Below are 26,126 nucleotides of genomic sequence, written 5' to 3'. Positions count from 1 at the left end.
GAGAAACTCTAATTTCAGATACGGCACAGACCCATATATAGAATTATACTTAGAGCAGTTTCCAATTTGAGTGAAATTCAGAGATTTATTTTTGAAATTACAAAGTTATTTTGGACATTGAAGCATACTCTCACAATTTAATTAGCCATTCTGCAGAGGAAATTGTATTTTTTAGTTGGAGTAGAGAGTATTTTTGCAGCACTTACATGTACAATGCAACTTCTGAATATTTTGGAAATATAAGATTAATGATATTTGATTTAAAAATGTAAAATAGATTGAAAGGAAATTCATGTTTTAGAATTTGTTTCATTCTGGTATAAATTATTCACCAAAATTGTTGTGCTTTACAACATAATCACCCAATATGAAAAAGTGATCTGACCTGGCTGTTAAATTTCCAATAATTTCTAAAGAAGGAACTATCCATTTTAGTTATTGAGATTAGAATTGTGTATCAAGATAAAATGCCCTAAATTAATTTCTCTTAAGTATATTATTCAGTAAACTTATAGTACTTTTTCCCCACTGGAATTTCCATTGTTACATATGAATTACTCTGTCTAGATTCTGCATCCATTTAATCATACAGTCTTTAATTCGCTCTGGTTCTGAGTCATACATAAAAAATTTTTTGGGGAGATAACTGTAATTATTACATTTATAATCTTGGAAGATTGTTGGTATTGGGAAGCTACTAAGATGGACAACAGAAATCAACTTACCTGTATTGCAAATATATAATGGGTGTCAGCTCCTTGCCCTCTCTGTGCAATGTTCTGACCTTGTGTCCCAAATCTGCAATGAATAAGGCTGAGTATTGTTGGTAACCATAGGTTTTTTTCCCCTCAAATACCTTTCCTTCCAATCTATCCTGGAAATTTTTAAATAACACATATAGAGCTGCAAATATATTTTGGTGTGCTGTGTAGAAATATATAGGCACTGATCTGCCTTTGCCACTATAATGCTTGGCCTACAGAGGAGTGGCTGAACATCAAGTTACTTTATGAGGGAAAGATGTGAGAACTTATTTAAATTGTGTGTACATAAAAATGTTAATATGTTATACATCATCAAAATAAAATATTAGATTCTGGATGAAAGATGTTGCTTGTCCTGAAGACTCAGAAAACACCAAAGTGAAACATATATAGAGTTAATTGCAGGCTTTCAATGAGAATAAAACAACACAATAAAGGTAGCGTCCACTCTTCATTATTATTATTATTATTGTCCCAGCAAGTGGGAGGACATATTATGAACTACCTGGGTCCTGTTACTGTTGGGTTTGAAGCAGGGTTCAAAAATGGAATCTTACATGTTGGCTTCCTGACAAAACCTGATTACATTTTCATAATACATGTATTTCAGAGTAGATATATTACATAACTTCCCAAATCCAGTCCCTAGCAACTCCATACAGGACACCCTGAACAACTGTAGTAAATAACTATTAGATAGAACTATATGGCAACTGCCTGTGTTTCTAACTTATCTGCCCAATACTTGACATTTCAGTGTTACTCTTAACAGGCTAAGAACCATCTAGTTATTAGGAAATCACCTTGCCTGAGGGCATTTTAAAAATCAAAGTTGTAAGCTATGGAATTTATGACTGAATTGAAGTCCTTTCAGAAAATGCTAAGGGCACCAAAAAACACTCAGTGATTCAGGCATAATTTCAGTGGAAAGTTGCATAATAGGATTCTTATGCCCAGAGTTCACTTACATGAAGCTGTGTCCTTAGCCTATAATCCCACAAGTTTCTCAACCAACTGCATAAGTGTCTGATAAATGTTTTATATGCAGAAGCTAAGAGAACTATCTTTGTTTTAAATATCAATTTATGCCACACAATCTTCTAATTTAAGGCCGGGGAACTTGTTAGGCAGTATCTGCTCTCAAATGCATTCCTATAATACATGAGCTTATTGATCAAATTCTTTGCCACACCTATTTTTAACTTTGCATATCCGTTTTCATAATTGGAACTTTGCTACAAATCAATATTTGTAGTATCTCATAGGAAATCTGGGGAGAAATTTATATCCTGCCATACTGACCTCTGAAGAATGGAGAATGCTTTTATACTATTTGGCATTAAGATGCTGAGGAACTCTTGCTGAGGAGCACTAAGTATGTCAGGAAGATGTTCCTTATCTACTTGATCAAATCATAGGAGAACTAACCTGCAGATGACTTTTTTCTTATGAGGTCAAGATGGAGCCCATCCTTGGGGCATATTTATACTATCATGCTTGTACGAGTCTATTAGCATGATCCTCAACCTGATTTTTTTCATATGTGTTAGATCTCAATTCCCATAATTGCCACCCACACTGGCTTTGGATTATGATAGGTGAAGTCTAGCACAGCAGAGGGCTCTAGAAAATGAAAGACTTCTCCTTATAGTTGGGAAGTTAGAGGAGCCTATATTTCTGCCAAGTGTTAAACAAGTGCATTATTGTTTTTTATTTCTCTCATGCATGCTAACAGAAACAGAAACTCTTGCTTCAATTGTTCTAAGAAATCTTTCCCTCTTGCCAAATTCTTTTCCAGAGTAAACATGGAGAAAACATCTCCTATGCAGAGTATGGTGGCTGGTACAAGGCCTGCAAGGTCAGCAGGTAAGGCGTGGTATTTGCTTATATTACTAAATCTTTTCAGGTTATTCAATTTATGGTTCTTATAGAGGTTACAGAATCCTTTGTGAGCTCCACATTAGTTCACCAAAGGAATGTGCAAAAGTGACAAGGAATGTGAAGGTGGGGAAAAATATTTACAGGCTTACGAAGATGGGAATGCTCTATTTCATTTGTCCGCAAGGTGGGGGGGGATGACAAAGGGTGCCTAGTAAAGCTGCTTTATAGAGCAGCCTTTGTCCTCACCCCACTCCCTCCCCTTTCAGGTGCTGCCTGTCTGATATATCCTTTCTGACATGCATGCATGGGTTTAAATCCTGATTCAGAGCTGGGGGTGGGGATGAACTGTTTTGTAAGGCCATTTGAATCAGAGAATCCTGAGTTCAAAAGGAATGTAAAAAAAAACCCTTAGGATAGGCTGCATGAATTCTTCTTCATTCTACTTCATGTCATGCCTCCTCTATATTATACTGATATTGGGAGGGGTGTTTTTAAAAAAATATAGGACTGTTGCTCTCTTAGGCATTAAAAAATAAATAAAAAATCATTTGAGATGGAGCTCCTTCCAAAGTCTTCCCTTACACACCTTCTATGACCTCCAAATAGGTCAGATTGTTTGTGACGGCTGACCAAAAAAATAAACTATGACAGGCCTGCTCTATGAATGCCACGTGCTTAGTGCCTCTTGCAGCCCATGCTGAAATGAATGTCTAGTACCTAAGCTATGGGGCAGGGTGACCACAGTAATCTTAAGTAGTCAGTGGGAGCTCAGTAGATCCCCTCCTGTCCACTTCATGAACCGTATCACCTGTGAACTCCCCAATGTAGGCTGGGGATGTAATGGAGTTGTATCAAGTTCCTTAAATGAAATTATCACAGTAATTCTTAATTTTTGCAAACCTCAACTTCACATCTTGGTTCTACGAAACAAAAGTGATTACCTGGGCAGCTATTGGGTACAGGGAAAGATGCTGTTCTTATAGAATCCTCAATATGTATAAGCTCACATGCATTCTGTATTACATTTTGCCTGCAATAAAAATAATATAATTGTAGAAACGCTATAGACTGGCATATTCTTTCATCAAAGATAACTTGGGCTTTAGTGATCAAGTTACTCCAAAGGTAAAGAATGATTGTTAATTTCAGTTTTGCACTTTTTCTTGAATGCCCCTTAGCCCTACAGTGAATACCACTCTGCGGAACCTGGGTGCGTTATACAGGCGTCAGGGCAAACTGGAGGCTGCAGAAACTTTAGAAGAGTGTGCACTGCGTTCTAGAAGACAGGTAAGGCCAATAGTGCAACAGGTGGGATCATTGTCTTGTACATCTTAGAGTCAAGATATACAATACAATACAATAGAAGAGTTGGAAGGGACCTTGGAGGTCTTCTAGTCCAATCCCCTGCCTAGGCAAGAAACCCTATACCATTTCAGACAAATGGCTATCCAACATCTTCTTAAAGACTTCCAGTGTTGGGGCATTCACAACTTCTGGAGGCAAGCTGTTCCACTGATTAATTGTTCTGTCAGGAAATTTCTCCTCAGTTCTAAGTTGCTTCTCTCCTTGATTAGTTTCCACCCATTGCTTCATGTTCTACCCTCAGGTGCTTTGGAGAATAGTTTGGCTCCCTCTTCTTTGTGGCAACTCCTGAGATATTGGAACACTGCTATCATGTCTCCCCTAGTCCTTCTTTCTATTAAACTAGACATACCCAGTTCCTGCAACCATTCTTCATATGTTTTAGTCTCCAGTCCCCTAATCATCTTTGTTGCTCTTCTCTGCACTCTTTCTAGAGTCTCCACATCTTTTCTACATTGTGGGTGACCAAAATTGAATGCAGTATTCCAAGTGTGGCCTTACCAAGGCATTATAAAGTGGTATTAACACTTCACGTGAACTTGATTCTATCCCTCTGTTTATGCAGCCTAGAACTGTGTTGGATTTTTTGGCAGCTGCTGCACACTGCTGGTTCATATTTAAATGGTTGTCCACTAGGACTCCAAGATCCCTCTCACAGTTACTACTATTGAGGAAGGTACCACCTATACTGTACCTGTGCATTTCATTTTTCTTGTCTAAATGTAGAACCTTACTCTAGTGACCCAGAAAAAAATGCTGGCATTGTGTAAAGTAGAGAACAGGTAGCCTTTCAAATAAAAGTTATTTTATACTCCATTTAATAGAAATTCCAGATAAAATAAAAGTTGCATTTATATGTATAATCTTGAATCAAACATGGAAATTAGATTAGCTCTAATTGTTGCCACCTTTCATAGCAGTTGAAAACCATTTTTCCTGTTGAGCATTGGGGACTTGGTGCCTGCTTTTCTGGGTTGATTTTTCCTATTCTTTTGTGAATTAAAAAAAATATCTTATTGAATCTTGGATATTTATTTGTTTGTATTCTTGTGAAGCTATCAAAGGTCGTGTGAGAATCTAGCAGGTGAGGGAGGGAAAGAGGAAGGCAGGCAGGCAGACAGGCTGAATAATTCAGATTTTAATGGTAGCTTCAAAGCATCTTGAAAGAGCCTGAAATGCTGGTGAAATTGTAACTGTAAAATGCTATTAGAGATTTTCTTGATAATAACCACAGTGGTGTGGTTAAATGTACTTAGTGTGATCTTTTTTCTGGAAAGTTGCAACTGCTTAACTTAAAAGCAGTTCTTCCCTTGAGTCAGCCAAAATCACAGAGCCTAGACAAAGTTGTTTGCTCAATGATTTTGTTTTGTTTTGTTTTTTGGCTGGTTTGAAAGAAGCCAGCTGGCAAAGATATAGCCTGCTAACTGGTGTAACTAATATTGAGAGAAACCTTCTTTTTCTGTTTTCTACCCTTGTCTCCAAACTTTGAGCAATTTATAATAAATAGTGATAAAATGTAAAATAATAGCATAAAACACTACAAAATAGGGAATCTTCTAACTTTCATAAAGCTAAAAACTGCAAAAACAATTAAGAACCTCAAAATAAAACTCTAAGGTCCTCAGCGCATCAAAATAAGACATCTCTCTAGTGGATATCAGATGAAGAACCTCACTGATGCTGTAATGTTTTTCTGCAGCTGGTTAGATACTGCCTACTCTTCTTCTTGATGGTCATTTCCTATATTTCCAGGATATCAGTTGATTTCTATATATTTCAAGGGAGATTTTCTGAATTGGAATTCTTAATATTATGATTTTTCTTATTTTTATTTTTTCAAAGCAAACTCTATTTTAAGAAAATTTCTAGATACCGAAATGATTATAACAATTTCCACACATTGTGTTCATGTCTTAATGGATTAAATAGGCTAAGAGCCCAAATAGGCTTATTAAGCCCAGATATGTACAAGTTTCAAATATAACCAAAAACTGCCCCTTTCTTTTAGCTTCATTTCTTTTCTACATGGGAAAAGAAACATCAATTAACATCATAATAACTGTTAATGACTTTCAAAACAAGCCAGGAAACAACTTAATTTTAAACCATGTTTTCCAGTATCCCTTTTTTAGAAGCTATTCTTATTTCACAGTTTTGTACATAACAGTAAGCAATGACTACAGCTTTAAAAAAGAAAATGTTAGAACAAGATTAAAGTAGCATACACAAGTGCAGATAACTGGATGTTCTCTCTTTTTTTTCTTCTTCTTCTTTCATTCATTCAGATGTGATTTTCAGAGACTGCCTGGACAAGTCCCTGTAGTTTTCTTGGCAAAGTTTTTTAGAAGTGATTTGCCATTGCCTCCCCCCTCGCACCAAGGAAAAAGTGACCAGTCACAGTCACACCCAACTGGTTTGGCTTCTTTCCAAATTGGCTCTCTCTCTTTTTTTTAATAGTCTTTATTAGTTATACATTTTTTTAAGGATAAAACATACAAATACAGTTTTAAACATACAGCCCCCCCTCTCCCCCCCCCCCGCGGTGACAGTCATTCACAGCCCAACTTTTTTTTTCTTCCTCATTGTTTAGTCTCTAAGCAACATCTTCTCATTACAAAGTTCAGGGATCTATTACAATACCCATGTTCACTTTTAGTTCTCATGGTTAACAACTGCTATTTAACTTTCCCCGTTTTAAGTCCCTGCTGTTCTCCTTGTCGCCCACATATACCATAGGTTCCAGCTAAGATAATGTTCTGTTTCTCCTTTGTCCCTCAGCCAACCCGTCATTCTGTCCATTTCTGCACATTCATAGATCTTTTTAATTATGGCATCTTCCGGCGGTATGGTAGTAGATTTCCAAAATTGTGCATAGGTTATTCTTGCAGCCACAATTATATGTAGGCTCAAATACCATATAGATTTACTCATGTTTTCTGGTTGTATGCTTAGTAAAAAATTCTCGAGTTTCCATTCCATGCTTGCCCCAGTAACCTCTTTTAACCATTTTTGAATCCTTCTCCGGTATTTCGTGGCCTCAGTACAAGACCACCAAATATGGTAGAATGTGCCATCCCTTCTTCCACATTTCCAACACAGTGGAGATAACCCAGGAAACATTTTGGCTAACCTCGTTGCGGGGAGGTGCCATCTATAAGCCATATTTTTTTTAAAGTAATCTTTATTAGTTATACATTTTTTAAAGAGTAAAACATACAAATACAAATACAATTTTAAACTTACAACCCCCCCCCCCCCGTGGTGACAGTCATTCACAGACCAACTTTTTTTTTCCTTCCTCATTGTTAGGTCTCTAAGCCACATCTTCTCATTACAAAATTCAGGGATCTATTACAATACCCATGTTCACTTTTAGTTCCCATTGTTAACAACTGCTATTTAACTTTCCCCGTTTTAAGTCCCTGCTGTTCTCCTTGTCGCCCACATATACCATAGGTTCCAGCTAAGATAAGCTAAGATAATGGTCCGTTTCTCCTTTGTCCCTCAGCCAACCCGTCATTCTGTCCATTTCTGCACATTCATAGATCTTTTTAATTATAGCATCTTCCGACGGTATGGTAGTGGATTTCCAAAATTGTGCATAAGTTATTCTTGCGGCCACAATTATATGTAGGCTCAAATGCCATATTGAATTGCTCATGTTTTCTGGTTTAATGCTTAGTAGAAGATTCTCGGGTTTCCATTCCATGCTTGCCCCGGTAACCTCTTTTAGCCATTTTTGAATCCTTCTCCAGTATTTCGTGGCCTCAGTACAGGACCACCAAATATGGTAGAATGTGCCATCCTTTCTTCCACATTTCCAACACAGTGGAGATAACCCAGGACTATAAGCCATCTTGTATATGTTTTCTTTAAATGCTGTAGATATTGTAAGTTTAATAGACTTACTCCATAGATCACACCATTTGCCCATTTCAATCTCATAACCAAAGTTTCTCTCCCATGTTATTAGAAGGCTTTTATCCATCTCTTCTTTAGCATCTTGACAGGTCAAAAACTGATAAATCTTCGATAACATTTTCTTATCTCCACCAAACAAAATCTTATCTAGCCCCTGAGGGTTTGGGTAGATCCCAAACCGTACCTTATCGCTTTTAAACCTATTTCTAATCTGTAAATATTCCCACCATTCCAGATTCCTGCCCTGCTGCTCTAATTCCATCTTGGTTTTCATGTTGCCATCTTCTGTCATAATGTCTTTATATGTTATGTTTCTTGTCCAATTAAATACACTGGGATGCGTTAAGGCCTCTAACGGTGCCAACCAGCACGGAACCCTAAGATAGTATTTTTTCCTCATCTTTTCCCAGACCCCCATCAAAATCTTCCAAATATAATGTCCCATGAAGTACCTATGGGGGGGTATCTCTTTCTTGCCAGAGGGAGGCGTGCCATCCCTGGGGGAGGCCGTGTCCCTCTATAGCCAATAGGCGCCTTCTACTTCACCCAATCCTTCACCCATATCATAATTGCTGCATTATAATATGCTTCCCAGTTGGGTACTCCGAAGCCTCCCAGTTCTTTACGTTTTTGCAACATTTGGGCTTTGATTCGTGCTTTCTTGCCTTGCCATATAAATCGAGCCACTATTGTCTCCAAGGATTTAAAAATTTCTTTGTCCAATTTAGTTGGTGCCGTTTGAAACAAAAACAAAAATTTCGGTAGTACATGTGTCTTAACTGTCGCAATCCTGCCCATCAAAGATCAAATTGGCTCTCTTTGTTCTCTCGAAACTCTCAGAAAATATTCTTTGTTTTCTTGCCAAAATCATATCCAGAGTATTATTGATTTCTTATTGTCCCCCCCCCCTTTGCAGGGTATTGACCCCATTAACCAGACTAAAGTGGTGGAAATTCTCAAAGAGGGCGATGGCTCTGAGAGGAGGAGGAGCCGAGACAGCCTGGTGGCCAGCATCAAATATGAGAATACCACAGATGGTAATGAGGAAGTGAGTATGGGCGTGGAATGGAATGGGGTAAGTACAAGTCCACCATCAAGAGCCACCTAATCCAGCCAAGAGAGGCAGGGGGCAGTAACTCCCTGAATTCTGTGCTTCCCTCTGGCATCTCAGGGAGCTGATAGCCTGTCGTGGCATGCCCACCTTCATTCATTCTTCTGCATGATCTCTGCCCATTCCTCTTATTGTCACTTAGGTAGAATCAGGAAATGTCCTGCCTAGTTTCTCTGTGGTTTTTTCCCCCAATAATTCAGAAGTGCTGAATATTTAGAAGATGATGATGACAATGAAAGAACAAAAAGCAACTAATCTTAGGCAGTTTGATCTTCTGTACTATGGTTTCACAGTAGGGAATGGGGAGGGAAAGTGAAAGAAGTGATAGAGATCGTTTTAAAGTCTGAGGAAGTACTTATAGCATGACCTGGATTACAGATAGGGTGATACTTTAGTGTGACAGAGTGATACTTTAGGAAATTAGTACAAGGGTAGGGACAGAAGTGTCTGTAGATGTATGCATGAATGATTGAAGGATATTGAGAAGGGGTGGAATGAATGGGTGAATATTTTTTTTCAAAATAGTAAATGGCTACCTGTATCTTATTCATATACTCATTGATACATATGTTATACACATGGAGAAACACTTTTCTGCATTTGTTACAGGAGAACAGTTGCTAAAGTAGATGTCACTCTCCTTTACGCTTCTTTGCTGCCCTTTCTAGTGTGATGATTAGCTTCTTTCATTACAGCAAAATGTTGCAAAACTGAGTAAGGAAGACTATTATAGAGCTGGCTCAGAATATTTCAATAAAGTTTTCAGTCCTTGAAAAATAATTGTCTCATTTCCAGTGTCGTAACATTATACCCAGTTCATAAATGAGGAAGCCAGATTTTGATTGGGAAAAAATCAATCTGTATAAATCTAGGTTTTGGATGAAAAACTACATTTGTTTACTACTTTTCTCTCCCCCCAAAGTCTGTTCAGCCCTTCAAATTCAGAGATGGATGTTTTGATTAACATTTTGGAACTAAAAACCTGATTTGGGAGGAAAGAGTAGGCATTAACCACATGTTACCACCTGTGATATGTTTTTTCTAGGTTTTATTCTAAAATAGATTGAGCAGCAAATAATTTGGTCTCAAATAATTTTGGGAGGGATGGTGGTAAGGGGCCATCCATTGTTTCTGTTATTTGGTCATACTAACAAACACTTGCTTGATTTCTCCTTAACTCTTCACCCTCTACTCTACTGATCCCTTACCTGCATGTGCTTCTCCATTCTCCATCTATCATAAGCAAATTGCCATGACAGCCAATCAGCATCTAGGTGTCTTGCAGTCTTGATTGTGGATTGTACCTAGCAGAAACACATTTTAAAAACTTGCTATAAAGAATAACTGAGCTCCTAGAATTATGCAAAACAGCAATATATGACATTCCAGACCCTAAGGATTTATCCTTTGCTTCCTTCATAAAGGGTACTTTCCAATTAGACTGAAAACCTAAATGATATATATTACCCAGATGAATGAACCAGTTTTCGTTTTCCCTTATTCTAAGATCTTTGAAAAACATTTAAATGCAAGTATATAATATTTTCTTCTTTTTCTGATAAAAGTGTGAGGAAAAGAGTGGTTTCTAAATTTGATAAATAAAATAAATAAATAGGAAGTACTGACAAAGCCATATCTATTAGTAGTTATCTTCAAACTGAAAAACCAGTATTTTATTTGCCCCAAGATACACAAAATATACAATATACATATAATGTAGAGATAACAATTTTGAACTACTCTCTTCTTTTAAATGTTTCATTTCTTGAATCTTTGATTAGTGTCCCTTATCTGCTTTAATTAGTGTCATTCATCTTAGTTATTCTATGCGTGAATAAAGAAGGATTATCTGCATCCATCTTATATAGTTTGCTTTTTTCAGGATTCAGGGTAGATATCATCCCTAGTTTTAAAAAAGCAAGTAATTTCAGATAATTTCCTCTTCGATTGATGTAGTGTCCATACTACATCCCATGTTCTTGGCCACTTTATTTACTGCAGGCTATAATCTTGTTCCAGGAATCCTCATTTCAAAGCTTCTTGTTTAGATTGAGCTCAAAGGATGATAAGGCTATGGATATGCTAGAACATTCCCTCATATGAAAGGGTAACAGCAATATGAGAGCTATCTATGCTATATTATGGCCTGCAACATCTAAAAATGACCTGTTATCTTATCCATACAATGCACAAATATGAGTTTAAACTGTTCCAGACTCTCCCAAGTCTTCAAGAGGAATTTAAAAAGTTCCTTCTATGTATCTGCCATGTATCTGCCTCTAATCCAATTATTTTCAAACCATGTTTAGAAAACCTGTTTTTTTTTAAAGCTTGTCAAGATTCTTCACAGAGATAAGAAAATTGCCCCAAAGAAATCTTTCTCACTCTTTCCAGTCACACCCCTAAAATGCATTTCCTGTAATCACACTTTTAACTGGAATAGCAAAATGCTGAGATCCTATAGCATTTCCCCCAGTAAATTGAGTATTTCTCAGAATGTTCAGCACCAGCAGAAATTATAGTGTGGCCATGAGTCAGCGTGGACAAGTGGCTCTCTATCATTACAGCTCAGTACCGTTTTAATTATAGGAATTCTTAAATCCTGACTTACTTTTCCCATAAGCCCATGATATTTAAAGTATAAAGACATTAGCTTGAACCTCAGGCTGTAGATTTCAATTTAATCTTAATCTCTCACTTGTTTGTCCTGCTGTTCCCTGTACAGTTAAATCTACTTATAGAGCTCTTATATTGGCATCTTATTCTCTTTTCCCAGCTGGTTCAAATTTCATTGATACTCTCAGATTTTAAAAGTCCCCAGCTAAAACTGTTGAATCTTACCAACCCTTGCCTATATTTTCCAACAGTCTGAGGAAGATTTTAATGCATGAAAGTATAGGGCCCAACTCTCAATGTATTTAGTAAAATATTCTTAAATAGCTGAAATCTGGAACCAGATAGCTATGAGCTAGGTAAAACAATATAATAATATAACAATTTAATATTATGCCAATTCATGTATGCAAATAGCTCCCCTTGCCCTATTCTGACAGATTTTAATGCATGAAAGTATAGGGCCCAACTCTCAATGTATTCAGTAAAATATTCTTAAATAGCTGAAATCTGGAACCAGATAGCTATGAGCTAGGTAAAACAATATAATAATATAACAATTTAATATTATGCCATTTCATGTATGCAAATAGCTCCCCTTGCCCTATTCTGACAGCTTGCCCATGAAAGATCCTATTATGCTTAATGAAGTTGCCATTTGCCAAGAAGCAAGCTGTTATGTATTATTGCCAATTTACCATCTCTAGCTTCATTTTGCTAATGAATACTTACTATTGGAGGGTTTTTTTCCTGTTTTGTTTTGTTTGGGAGTAAGATGCTCTTTCAGGAAGAAAAAAGCAAGTCTCACAACCTACAAATTGGCCCACTGTGACTAGGAGAAAGGTTCTATTGTGTTGTTAAAAAATATCTTCCTATAAAATAAGCAGAACATAAAAGAGGGAAACAAATAAACTCTGTGACCTTAACCATTAAACTCATTAAACGTTTATGTTAATAATCCAATTTTCATGCACTGCATTTTTCCAGTTTTCATGTATATTTGAATTAACATGTTAGGAAACAGTTGTTTCTCCAGATCCTGGATTGGAACTGTAGCAGTGGGAAATAATTGTCTCTCAATAACTGCTCTGGAAAATTATTTTTATTTAGGAATCGTTCCAAGGGAAAATGTTAATTAACATTCTTCTCCTGTGCTGTATTCTTACTTGAATATGGGAAACCACACAACTCATATTTCACTAGTATTTTAAGGTGACCTCAGTCTAGATTGTATTAGAGACTGCAACTAGTCCAGAACGCAGCCGCGCGAGTGATATTGGGTGTACCAAGATACACCCATGTTACACCTATCCTCCGCGAGCTGCACTGGCTTCCTATTGGTCTCCGGACGCAATTCAAGGTGCTTGTTATTACCTTTAAAGCCCTACATGGCTTAGGACCAGGATACCTGCGAGATTGCCTACTGCCACATACCTTCAACGGCCGGTGAGATTCCACAGGGTGTGCCTCCTTCAGATGCCGGCAGACAGTGTCAGCTGGCGGCTCCCCAGAGGAGGGCCTTCTCTGTGGTTGCTCCGACCCTTTGGAACGAACTACCCCCAGAAATCCGGACCTTGCCCACTCTCATGGCTTTCCGAAAAGCTGTTAAAACCTGGCTATTCCGGCAGGCCTGGGGCTGTTGACCTCATTGCTGAGGTCCAGCCCCAATCAGATGGGGTGCATGGGTGATGTTTTAAATTGTTTTCCTTTATTTTTTATTAGTTACTCTTCTTTTCGCTTTGTAAGCCACCCGGAGTCCTCCGGGATTGGGCGTCCTATAAATCTACTAACTAACTAACTAACTAACTAACTAACTAACTAACTAACTAACTAACTAAATAACTAACTAACTAACTAACTAACTAACTAACTAACTAACTAACTAACTAACTAACTAACTAAATAATAAATTTTTGAGAACTAACTTAAGGCATACACTACACATGCATCAAGACTATATAGGACTCTTTCAGGCTGCTGGTGGGGAGAGATTTTCTTTTTATTCCTTGACTAATTTTTTTCTTCTTCCTGGAATATGAAAGTCTAATTCTACCAGTTTTGGTATAATTTTTGTTGTCTGAAGCAGCATCATGCTTTTTCATAATGCTGCTTGTGTAGAGTATGCCTGGTTTCTTTTTCTTACTTGAATACATTTTTTCCCTATGCCAAATTATCCATTTTAGTTGCTGAGATTGTGGAGATGGGATACATTTTATCCTTTTATTGTTTGCCACTAATTTTCTTTCTTTTCTCTTCTACCTCTTCCACACCATATTAGATTGGTTGAAGCAGTGGGACCATGGAATAGATGAAGGAGCCTTCCCTTACATGGCCATACTGTGCATTGAACCTTGTAATTAAATAGATCTAATTCTTACCCAAAATTGTGCTGGTCAAATAGTGGTGCTTCTACACAAAAGCATGACTAAACAAAGTTTGCATTTTGAAATTTTCAAAGCATTTTTCACATTAGTTAAAGGAATTTGTAAATCCTCTGTTAAGATCTTCTATAAGACTTTCTACCCCTCCATAATTCTTTGACCTCGTCTATACTGTTAACATATAGCACTATTCCCTCGCTGTCACTCTTCAGGATACTATGCATCCTCACCGTGGCCTTGTACATTGTGTCTTTCTCCTCTCTGTGCACTAGGCTTAAGTGCCTCCTGAGACCTCCCCCCTCCCTTCCAACACAATCATCTGGATGCTTGTGCAGCTTCTTTCGACTTTTTCTTCCAAACCATTCCCCTCCTTCCACTGTTCCTGCTTTCCGCGTCAAGGACTCCACACCCGTCCCAAACCAACCTTCCATCCAAAGTCAGCACCAAGGAACACAGCAGAAGAATATTCAACTGGCTGCACACGGCTCTACTACAGCATCAATCAGCAAGAGAACAGGAAGAAACTCTACGAGGTGGCCTCTCCCCACTTCCTTTGTCCACCAAACAGAACTTTTCCAGGATTCTCTGTGGCTTCCTTTGTTCTCTTTCCTGTACCTTAATCAGGGGGGAAGAGGTTGATGTTTGAGAATGACCTTGTTCCCTACTCTGGGGACACTACATTCACATTTGCCCATTTTCCTATAACTTGCCTTTCGATTTTGCTGCTTTCATTTGAACAATATGCCCCTTCCTGATCTTTCAGTGCTGCTTCCCTTTTCTTCCTCTTGCTTCCATGGCACAAAGTACAGAATTAAGAGATAGAAACAAATACTCTAATATCTCTCCCCATCCCATCTTTAAATTGTAGATAAGGATAAATGGGCTGAATAAATCATGCTCTTAATTGATGGTAAAATGGTTTGAATGCCCATTGCTGCTATTGTACAAGCCTGGTTTCTACCTTCAGCAGTGTTTAAGTCCAGAGACCCTTAAAGAAAGATAATAAACAGTTCATCTGTATTCTCTAGTATCTGAGGCCCTTTAGCTTCAAGATGTGAAAAGAGACAAAAGCTTGTGCTGTGCCTTCTCTAAAATCTTGCTTTCACAGAAATGAAAATAATATAAACAAAGGCATTAGAAATGGAAAGACAACAACAGCAGACGGTGGCATTCAGAGAGCTAACATTAAGTCTTTGACTGATTAATCCCAGTCTGCACTTGCTTTGCCTGTTACACTTCAGAATGCTAGCATTTCACAAGAAAAGGCTTTTCTAATATCACAACCTTGGGAATATTTTTTTCTCCCACAGTTCCTTTCTCATAGTAGGAATAGTAATTGCTGAAAAAGATGGCCAGACTGTCACTTTTTCCTTACTCTTCTGCCCACAGAGCAAGAGGGGTGGGATAGTTGATGGAGTTTCATCTCCAAATTAATTCTCATTAATGTAAATTTTTAACAATGCATTGCATGTGGTCCCAGCCAAATGCCACAAAGCAAGCCCGTCATAGAAGATTGGTGTGTTAAATGGTAATGTAGCCTATAGCTGCTGCTTATTTATAAGCATGTCAAGTGAGCAGAAAAGAAAGTAGCAATTTGCACGTCTTGTAAGAGAATGATGAGCAAGGAATCTTGCATGCAAGAAGAAGGAGCAGAGACAATAGAAGGCAGATGTTTTAAAGTGGGAATAGGTTGTCCCACTGAGATTGAGCTCTGGAGGAATTTTACAGACGAAGAAAGGCTCTGGTAGAAATGGATTTTCAGTAGACAGTGCCTTCCTGTTTGTATTTTCTTACAAATAAATCAACTACATTTAATTCTGTTTCCTCCCAGGTCTGGGATTATCATCCTGGTAGAAGTTGTCCTTGAATGAGCATGTTGCCATAGAGTGAGTTAAGACAGGTGTTCTGGGCAGGAAAAAAAGGCTGATTCCCTCAGGAATTAGGCTATAATATTTTTATAGGGTGGAGATATGACTCCAAAATACAAACAGGATGCATTGATCTAAAATTGTTGAGAAAGGGAGAAAAAAAAACCCTGATAATATTCTAATCGGAACAAAGTAGTGACATGTTTTATATAGCAAAATAGGAAAGCAACCATTTTAGAGATCTGGGGATATATTGAAAGAAGCCTTTTCTTTCACCCAGAGAAAAGTGGATGTTACGATTTTTAGGCTATGGATCTAGTTTTTAAGATAGTGAGGTTTTTTTAATATTTACACTGGTGCTAAATATGGGGGTGGGGTTTCATTTCTGACAGGATAGCTTGATGCTTTAATCCATCACCAGGACAAGCATATGTGAGGGAAGACTTTTTTCAGCCTATCTGCTGATCATACCATAGTTTTAGGCTGTATGCATGTGATGGGGAGGGGGTTAATGTAGGTTAATATAGTTGTGAATACAGCTGGTTTCTGAAAGTAAGAAAAGATTAGCTGAGTTTACAAATTAGGCTAGGCATTAGATAAGAAAAAGTTTTTGAAGCTGTGAGTGCTGGAAAATGGAACTGAATAATAAAAGTATGGCATGATGATTTTGTGTGGCTTTTTGAAGTACCCACTGCCTGCCTCTTGCTGGAGGAGCAACAAACCAGACTATTCATTCAACCCAGGAGGGTTGTACTCAGGTGGAGTTTTGCCCCAGGCAATTTGAAATATTTTTTATGCAACTCCTTTGGGAAGTTTTGTGGAGCTGTGATGAAACCTTTGCTTTTGGCTATGTCCTTCAGGAAAGAATGTTCAAGTATACCTGAATCAGAGCAGCTTCTCTCTTGCCCTATGGCTGAGGTGGGCAATATTTGTGATCTGTTACTGAAAATCCTCCCCCACTTTCATTGGCTGTTATGACTCTGCCTTGCCCAAGAAGGAAAAGTGTCAGAGGATCCAAGGAAGAAGCCCCCGGAGGTGAATCCACACGCTGCTCTTGCATCTTCCTCATAAAATACGACCAGCTCTCTCATTCCCGCACGACTTTCTATGTTGAAATGGCCTATCTGCAAGTCTTTTTATCGCACTGTCTAGAAGGGGCTGAAATTCTGTGTTCTACACTCTGCCTTTGAGACCTACATGGTACTTTCCTTGTCGCTGTGAACTCATTTACCTCTGATTAAAGGCAGAAGGACCTGAATCTTTGCTTCCTTGTGCCTCTTTTTCATATGCTGTCTTTGTTTTTGTTTTTTAAACCAATTTATTTTCATCAAACACAAATATTTACATTAGTATACACTACAAATCATCTGGGTGTTTTCCTTTTTGGTTCACTAGAAAATCAGAAAACAGGTGTGCATGTGTGTTTGTAGTTAAAATATGAATGCTTTGTATGGCAATGGTGCAGAGATGAAACGCCCTTAGAAGAAAGTCATTGTTTATATAGAGTAGCTTAAATTTTAGTAACTCTAAACTGAAAGGAAACACAGAAAGTTTAAAAAGATGTGTCTTGAAAGCTGTGTCTGTGAAGGAAGTTTTTAGGGTCTGGGATTCTAGTCTTCTAGGAGAAAATGCTGCTAAACAGCCCTTTAAGAGACAATAACATAAATCACGTCCCTTTTTCTACATATCCATTTTGCCTTCCTAAAGTCCAGATATGTTGGACTTTGAGTTCCCAGATACTTAGGTAATCGGTGATTCTGCTTGCTACGGCTTGTGGAAGTTTATATCCAATACATTTGGAGGGTATCAGAATCGGAAAGTTGATTACATTGTATCTCCAAATTTCTTGTTCTGCTTCTTCCCTCAGCAAACCAAATCTTAGCAATAATGCACAGGCTAATGTTTATTTTCTCCTAGCTGTGTAATTGAAATGCATTTATAATTGGGAAATTATGTAAAACTACAACTGCACACCTAATGTTTATAATTAAGAGATTTGTATGTAAAAGCCAGATGCATCTTTTTCTTGCAAAATGTCTAATTCCTTCTAAAATGTAAAGTGCAGTTTTCTACAAACCTAAGATGTGTAACAGTCAACTTAAACACAAGTGGTGGAAAACTAGAACAAGTAGATGAACTTTTACACTTTGTTATACTTGTTATTAAGATGGAAAAATAAGTGGAGAAATTTTAAGACATGTAAATACATTTAGAAGAGTAGTAGATAGTGTGTACTTTGTTTCAAGGAATGAAGGTTTGCTGAAAGGAGCAAAAAGAATTGTGTATAACAATGTGTTTCTGCCCACTTCATTATATGGAAGTGAGTTAGGTATCCTGGAGAAACCTATGAGTTGATTATAGTGGAAATAGTTGTACTTTTACAGCTGTCTGCTGTAAAACAAGAAAAGTCAATGAATGTGAAGGGATGTGGATTCCCTTTCTAACAGTGAGTAATCAGTATGAAAATAGTATATTGAGATAGTTCAGTAGTTCATGTGGAAAATGAGTATTGAGTTACAAATCAATGGGAAGGAAGTGGGCTAAGAAAAATGGGAGGTAGTCCAAGGAATTAGTGATTGTATGGAGTTGTTAATTTTTTTAAGCGCCACCAAGCTCCAGAATGATCTGAGATCTTGAAAAAGGGAGAGATGAGAATTTTAATGAATAAAAAGCAGTGCAGGAATTGGTTATTGATGTGATAGAAGCAAGGACTGTTTGCAAGGATAGAACAATATGGAAAAGCATAGTGGATGCTGGTTGTATAAACAAGTTTGAATTGTTTAATTTTCTAATTTTTGCTTTGGCATCCTATTTCTTACTCCTTTTCTGCTATCTACATGACGTTGCTTACTCTAAAAGGAATAGTGGAACTGGTTTGTCTGATGTATTTATGTATGCATAGTCTTATTTATTAAATGGTAACTATAGCAGTCACCAGTAGAACTAATATAACTTTTAAGGTTGGTTGTAGGAGTCTGTTGAAATAAATTCAAGCAGTCACCTAATTGTATGAGAGAAATTTTAAGCATTTATCTAATGGTATCAAGCAAAGAAAGGAATTGGTCAAACATTTGCAGTCATTTACCATAACTGAGCTTTCTTTGGTGTGGTTTCTTCATGGAGTGTACTATTATAATCACTATCTTATTTGGCTATTTTGATGGATTTGGAATATGTAGTAACACATCTGAAAAATACGAAGTTGGGAAGGTTGTCCTTGAATTACAGGTAGTCCTCGTCTTACAATAGTTCCTTTAGTGACCGTTCAAAGTTAACAATGGAAAAAACTGGAAAAAAGTGACTTATGACCACTTTTCACAGCTACAACCTTTGTAGCATCCCCACGATTATGAGATCAAAATTCGGGTGGTTGGTAACTGGTTCATACTTATGACAATTCCTGTGTCTTGAGCATGTGATTACTTTTTACAACAATTTGACAAGCAAAGTCAATGGGGAAGCCAGACTCACTTAACAACCAGGTTACTAACTTAACAACTGCAATGATTCACTTAACAATTGTGGCAAGAATGGTGGTAAAATAGGGCAAAATTCACTTAACAAATTCTCACTTAACAAAAGAAATTGTGGGTTCAATTGTGGTCATAGGTCGAGGACTACCACCTGTATTTTGTGTGAACCGACCACTTTTAATCGATCAGTGTGTTTTAGAACTAATCTACATCTCATTTTAGGAATATAATAGCTATATAACTTTGTTGCCTTTACACCCATGATTACTTTAGACCGATCATTGCAGTTGCTAAAAATATGGTTCAAAACACCACTTGAACCACTTGAAATGAGCCGAGGTGGCGCAGTGGTTAGGGTGCAGTACTGCTGGCCACTTCAGCTGACTGTTATCTGCAGTTCAGCGGTTCTAATCTCACCGGCTCAAGGTTGACTCAGCCTTCCATCCTTCCGAGGTGAGTGAAATGAGGACCCAGACTGTGGGGGCGATATGCTGACTCTGTAAACCGCTTAGAGAGGGCTGAAAGCCCTATGAAGCGGTATATAAGTCTAACTGCTATTGCTGCTGCTATTGCTATTGAATTTTTATCAACACATCACTACTTAGATCACTTATGTAATCTTTGTATGATGATTAGTGTTGGAAACAAGATGAAAAGATCAAAACACAAATGCTATTTTCCATGACTTTCTTCACAGTCTTATCTCAAAACAAGTAGCTTTCCTGTGAAAGCTACACCTAGGTTAATTTTATTAAGAGAGTGGTCAAGGTTTCAGAAGTCTCTTATTCTGAATAAAGCATTTTCCCCATGCAGTAAAACACCTTGCTTTTTCCTTGAAAGTCCTACTTGCCAAAATGTTTATGTCTAGATATGTACCAACTGTATTGTCATGCTGGTATATTAAGAACATCATCTACGATATTTCAACTGCAGAGGATGAAATCAGTCAAAATAAAAGGGAATCCTAATTTTTTTGTCTCCCGTAGCCTTTCATTATCTGGTCCATTTGATTAGTCTTTGTGTATTTTTTTTAAGGATTCAGGTCAGTTTTTTACTCCTGGTGACTACATGGGCTTGGCAAGGTTTTCAGCAGTGGTTTGCCTCCTTCCTAGAACAGAGAGAGACTGACCCAAGGTCACCCAGGCAGAACTAGAACTCACCCTAGCCTGGTGCCTTAACCATTATACAAAACTGGTTCTCTAGATCTGTATGCATAAGGGAGCAAAAACAAAAAAAATTCCATTGCAGGTAAAAAGGTAGATACCCTAAAAATGAACCTTGATTCACAGGGCTCTCATATGAACACATTGTTGTGTAGAATTAATTTTGCTAGCATCTTTTTCCCCTCTCTACGATGTTCCTTTGTATTCCAAACAATGGGAAGCATTTAAGAAACAGTATTTTGACACTAGAGTCATTAAAAGCTATACAGTACTCAGGCTTTGTCCTCTAAGGCTACTGCTCATCTCTGTAGAACACGGGTGCCGAACTCGATTGCATCACATGATGTATCGTAATGTACCATGTTTTTGCCTTTCAGGAGCTGGGGTAGACGTGGCCTGCGTGTGATGCATTCCACACGCAGGCCACCAGTTTGACACCTCTGCTTTAGAACATTTTCCCAAATATTGTAGAATGCCTGTTGCTATCCACATTAATTCAACAGAAACAAACCAATATTTTCAGAAGAAAAGGGATTTTCACAACTCCCATTTTTTGTTTCACATGTCACATCTGGGATATAAAAATATAAAACATATTTTTAAGAGATGCATAGTTGATGTGAAATACTGAATCTGCTAAAATGTAGAAATGTATTTGTACAATTTACATAGCCATCCATTGCACATGGCTCTGGGTGGCATACAAAAAATATTTGAATTCTTCCAATGCAATAAATTGTTGAAAAATAAAGACATCATCTAAACCATGCAGCTTAGTTATGATTAATTATACAGTTACATAGTTGCTTCATCAAAGCATCAACATTTAGCCATGAAGAATTATTTTGTATTGAATGCATTTGGTAGTCTATAAACTGAATGGAATATCTGTAATGGTATTTTCTTCATGTAACACCTCTCCAAGCACAAACAATTCTGCACAACTGATATTTCTTAAGTGGCATGTGCTTCAAAAGCTCAAGTATTGGGATGCCTTTTTAAATGAAACAACACAGATTAAATACGGTAGATCACACTGTGAATTCCATGGCCAAGTTTTTACACTGTGCTAAACCTTGCTTGGTTGAATAAACCATGGACTGGGTTCACATATTTAGACATATGTGACCTAGCCAATCTCATCTCTCTCAGGAGCTTCTGATTTGAATTGGTAACTGCACAAATTAGTTTAAGCCTATTCACAGCTGCTGCTATAATTCCAACAGGATCCAACATGAGCAACTAGGCTCCATTAGGATCCATTCCTACCAGAACAGCAGTCATTTGTAACTTGGTGCTTTTCCCACATTCTGGACTATTAGAATAATCATGAGTTTGAAGAGTGTATCAAATTGAAAAGATTCCAGTATTCTGGGCAATAATTACCACGAGAGCCAGTCTGGCCTAATAATTAAAGCACTAGGATAGAAAGCAGGAAACTGAGTTCTAGTCCTGCCTTAGGCATGAAAGCCATTTGGGTGACTTTGGACCAGTGTCTCTCAGCTCAACTCACCTCACTGAGTTGTTGTGGGGAAAGGGGAGGAGGAGTATTAGTTATGTTTTACCATCTTGAGTTACTTATAAACGTAGCAAAGGTGGGATAAAAAAACTCTTAAAGAATAGATTTTGATGCCCCATCATCCTCATGTAAGCCTACTGGAGTCCAAATGGCCTTCACACTGAAATTGCCCCCAGCTGTATAATGTATTAACTCTTGCATTGTATACTGCAAAGCACACAGGGAATTGCTGGCCTTTCAGATGTTGAACTACTACTCTTAGTAATCCTTATGCTTGACTCATACCATAGTATGACATGGGCATGAGTTCTAGAATCAAAGAACTCAAAAAAGATTATATGAAATCAATGCTCTCTTACCTTAATCTATAATATAGCATAATTCTTCAACGTTTCAGCTCATGACTATGAATTTATGTTTTCCCACACTGAGAACACAGAGTTTAAAAAGCTTAACTGGAAAAGAATAGTGGCCTGAATCTATCTCCAGCTCGTTAGCCTTCTGTGTAATCAAGACAAACACCAAGAATAGGACTGATGTGGCATGTTTGCTTTTTAAAATTCAAAAGAGAGAAACTTGTTTTAGAAGCATTTTACTTCCTCTGGTATTCTGGAAGGAGATAGTTGTACAGAAGATTTTTTTCATTCTGAACAGCGGTTTTTATATTGAGAAGTCTTACTGTTTCCATTTCAGGACTTGGAAGATGTGGTTGATTTAGCTTAATAAGGATGCAATATTGGAATTAAATAAGACAAGTTCTCTCCACAACACAGAAGTGGACTGTCTTATAGGGCTGAGAGGCACACAGCATTTTGAAAGCATGTGTCCTTTGTATTTGAGTTTTCACAAAGTATGTCTGCCACAACTATCTATCTAGAAAAACCTAGCAAATGAATGTGCTCCCCTTCTCTCTTATCTTGTCTTCCATGCTTCTTATCACAGAGTTTACATTTTGTTTTTGTCTGGAGTGGACTTAGGCATACTGTGATTTTTTTACTGTTCGGAAAAAAAGAACCTATCTATGTGTTCAGAGGCATTCTTGGAAATAAAGTTAAAGCTGAAAGCCCATGTTTTGCATCTTTTAACTCTTGTAATTTTAATTAAAAATCAAATGGGACCAGAAACCTCATAAACGCAAAGGAGAAATCCATACACTGTACAGATTGGTATTCACAGAAATGAGATCGCTGCTCACTCTTGACATGAGGTGTAAGGAATCTTTTGGGAAAGAATAGAAACTTCATCTTCTCTCAGTTGGAAATCTAATTACTAGATCTAAAAATCTAGAATACTTCCTGTCTTTTCCACTACAAGATTTACGTTCAATTTTCATGAAACCACAGAGAAAAAGTAAAAAAAAATGTATAATATATGGTATCAAAAAGTAATATAAAATATTGTAGAAAATGTAGAAAAGTAATATCAAGTGAAAACCGTGTTGGAACTGAAAAAATCTAGTATTGCATCCTATTTCTTAACATTCCTGGTTATCTAATACTAAGAAAGATTTGGGGCATGAGCCCAACTGCTTCCTCTTGATGGTGTTCCCTAGCAACTAATGTTACCCAATGATCGCAATATACAACATAATGACTCATAGCTATTGAAAGCCTTATTCTCTGGTAAATCCCTTTGAAAAAAACCACTAAAGACAGCTTATTCTTTTTGTATGAAGTGTTGTCATATTTTGTATCAACCATTAGATGCCAGAAAAACAAACTAATAATTGAAATAGTTTTTTGAATAATTTGGAGCAGATAAGAGCTTTCCAGAGTGCTTTTTCTTTTTAAATTACATTCTCACAGTAGTAGTTGTAATCAATGAGAAGACTACAGAGACCTTGTCCCAAAGGTGCTTTTTCAGGAGGCAACTGGGCTTACTTGTTTTTTCTTTAAGGACATTTTGTTTCTCATTCAAGCCAAGACAGCCTGCGCCTGTCTTCAACAGTGAAGGGACACAGGGCAGAAAACTTTCTGCAGCCAAGAAGGCTCCACACCCATTTGCACTACTCATGCGGGACACAGATAAACCTCCAAGTGGCCTCAGTGACTCTTTAAAAGAATGCAAATGACCAGCTATTTGCAAGCAATATAAATCCTTCCATTCCCCACCATCCAGTCAGAGCTGAAGAAGCTTCTTGGATGTGAAGTGACATGTCTTCAAAGAAAAAGCAAGAAAGTCCAGTTGCTTCCTGAAAAAGCACCTTTGGGACAACCATGACCTGGATGACTGAGAATCTCCCCAGACCTATAGATACCGAGATTACACCTGTTTGGTTTCAGTTAAAACTTGCTGGCTGTAGCATCTCACTAGGAATCTGGGTGATTGAAAATCATATTTCTGGAGAGATACAAATTTAATCTCACATAGCAGTATAGATAGCCTTAAATTTTTGTGACCTGGTTTTTACTTTCAGAAAACTCATATACACATACATATATAAACATAAATTTCTTGACTGACCTTAAAGCTATCTCCATTTCCCCTTCCCCCAGAATATATTTATATTAATAGAAGCATATAAACGTATCATTCCTCTATAGATGTATGTGGGAGGAAGGTCTCTTTAAAAGAGCATCCCAGTATTACCAGTATGTGGTATGCAAATCTGAAGACCACATTATCCATCCAGTAGAGTCAAGGGAGAAAATCTTTAGCGAATTATATTTCAGGTTATTGGAAGAAATCACATTTAAAAAAAAATATTGTCCTCAAAAAGAAGAAAATTTCAACACAAAGAAAAAAGGAGAAAAAAAGGATTGCTTGCTTTCTCCATTGGTTTTAAGTGGAAGGACTTTTTATGAGAAAGCAAGCACTGAAAAGTGCATTTCCTACTTAAACACCTGGTATAATCAAGCTTTAGTGTATAAACTAATTTAGAGTTTAATAAAAACTGAGATGTATACCTATATTTGTTTGGTAGGATTGCTTCCTATTTTTTTTAAATGGCAAAACTATCAGTTTATTGCTATTACTACAGTCTAACTTGGAATTCTGTATTCTGGAATATGAAGGCTTCATCCACCATCTCTTGTCATATTTTTATCTTCCTTTCCAGGATGGTACTGGTGCTCTTCAACGCACTGGTTCACTAGGAAAGATTCGAGATGTGCTAAGAAGAAGCAGTGAAATTCTGGTGAAGAAACTTCAAGGGAATGGCCCATTAGACCCACGTAGTACTAAGTAGGAGGCACTTCTTGGGCTCATATATATCTGTTGCCTGTCAGACCTACCCCTTTCCTTACCATAGACTGCATAACTCATCTTTAATTGAAAATAAAAACAATTTTAGTTTCTACTTAATGTATTTGTGACACACATAATCTAATAATTCTAGATGGCCTATGTCTCATCATGTCATAATGGATGATAGGCTGATTGCAGTGCTTTAACTTTTATGCTGTACTAAAATGTTTTAAATTTATTAAGCAAAGGCACATTTCTGAGACTTCTCAATGTGTCCTTGCTTAAAGACATGACATGATGAGACTATGAACCACATAGATCCAATGTTTTTTTTTTACAATGGTGATACCATTCTATAGAAAAATGGCATCACCATAGTTCCCATTTGCCATTAAAGTACCTTTTCCAATCTTAATATTCTTTAGATGGATTAAATTACAATGCTTCCACCATCATGATTATCCCAGCATGTCTATTGAGAAGTTCCTATTTCTCTAAGTCATTTCTGACAAGATACTAGCTTCTAAAATCTTCATATATTCATTCATTTCAAGTATTAACAAAGATACCATTCCAAATTTTTATTGATACAATCAAGAAATCAATTTTCAGCTTTAGACATGTAATCTTGAATATTCTGTTTTTTTCCCTTTCACTAAAACAAGTTTTGATTTTTTGCTTATTTAATACTAATCTGGATCAAAGCAAAAGTAAATCTGGAGACAGCACAGTAAAAATAATTTCTTTCTCCCTACTTCATTAGCATGAAACGAGCTGTTTCGTTGAACTACCTGAATAAATCCAGTGAGGATACTTTCCAGGTAAGAGCATCGTTTGCCTTATTTCCTAAATAGTGGTAACAATGAATATTTTCTGCATTACTG

General features: G+C 37.2%; 1 protein-coding gene and 1 long non-coding RNA gene across 7 annotated transcripts in view; one reads left to right on the top strand and one right to left on the bottom strand.

The window, feature by feature from the left end:
• Positions 1-26,126, bottom strand: part of LOC116507457 — a 33,803-nt gene that overhangs the window by 2,397 nt on the left and 5,280 nt on the right. The window contains exons 2-4 of the long non-coding RNA XR_004255209.1: positions 10,248-10,343; positions 3,587-3,675; positions 726-798 (exon numbers count right to left, since the gene is read on the bottom strand). This is a non-coding gene — a long non-coding RNA (uncharacterized LOC116507457). The remainder of the gene's footprint in view (positions 1-725; positions 799-3,586; positions 3,676-10,247; positions 10,344-26,126) is intronic.
• The window catches only part of KLC4 (kinesin light chain 4), a 56,335-nt gene that overhangs the window by 27,637 nt on the left and 2,572 nt on the right, over positions 1-26,126 (top strand). For 3 of the 6 annotated variants that reach the window (XM_032215593.1, XM_032215591.1, XM_032215594.1), the window contains 5 exons: positions 2,563-2,630; positions 3,824-3,932; positions 8,845-9,003; positions 25,115-25,239; positions 26,006-26,063. In XM_032215593.1, coding sequence (XP_032071484.1) covers positions 2,563-2,630; positions 3,824-3,932; positions 8,845-9,003; positions 25,115-25,239; positions 26,006-26,063 — 519 coding nt within the window. Of the gene's footprint in view, positions 1-2,562; positions 2,631-3,823; positions 3,933-8,844; positions 9,004-13,930; positions 14,280-14,305; positions 18,947-25,114; positions 25,240-26,005; positions 26,064-26,126 lie in introns of those variants that run through there. The other 3 variants (XM_032215595.1, XM_032215597.1, XM_032215596.1) reach the window with 3 other exon arrangements.

The sequence above is a fragment of the Thamnophis elegans genome, chromosome 4 (assembly GCF_009769535.1).
Source record: "Thamnophis elegans isolate rThaEle1 chromosome 4, rThaEle1.pri, whole genome shotgun sequence".
Lineage (NCBI taxonomy): Eukaryota > Metazoa > Chordata > Lepidosauria > Squamata > Colubridae > Thamnophis > Thamnophis elegans.
This window is presented reverse-complemented; position numbering and strand designations above follow the sequence as displayed.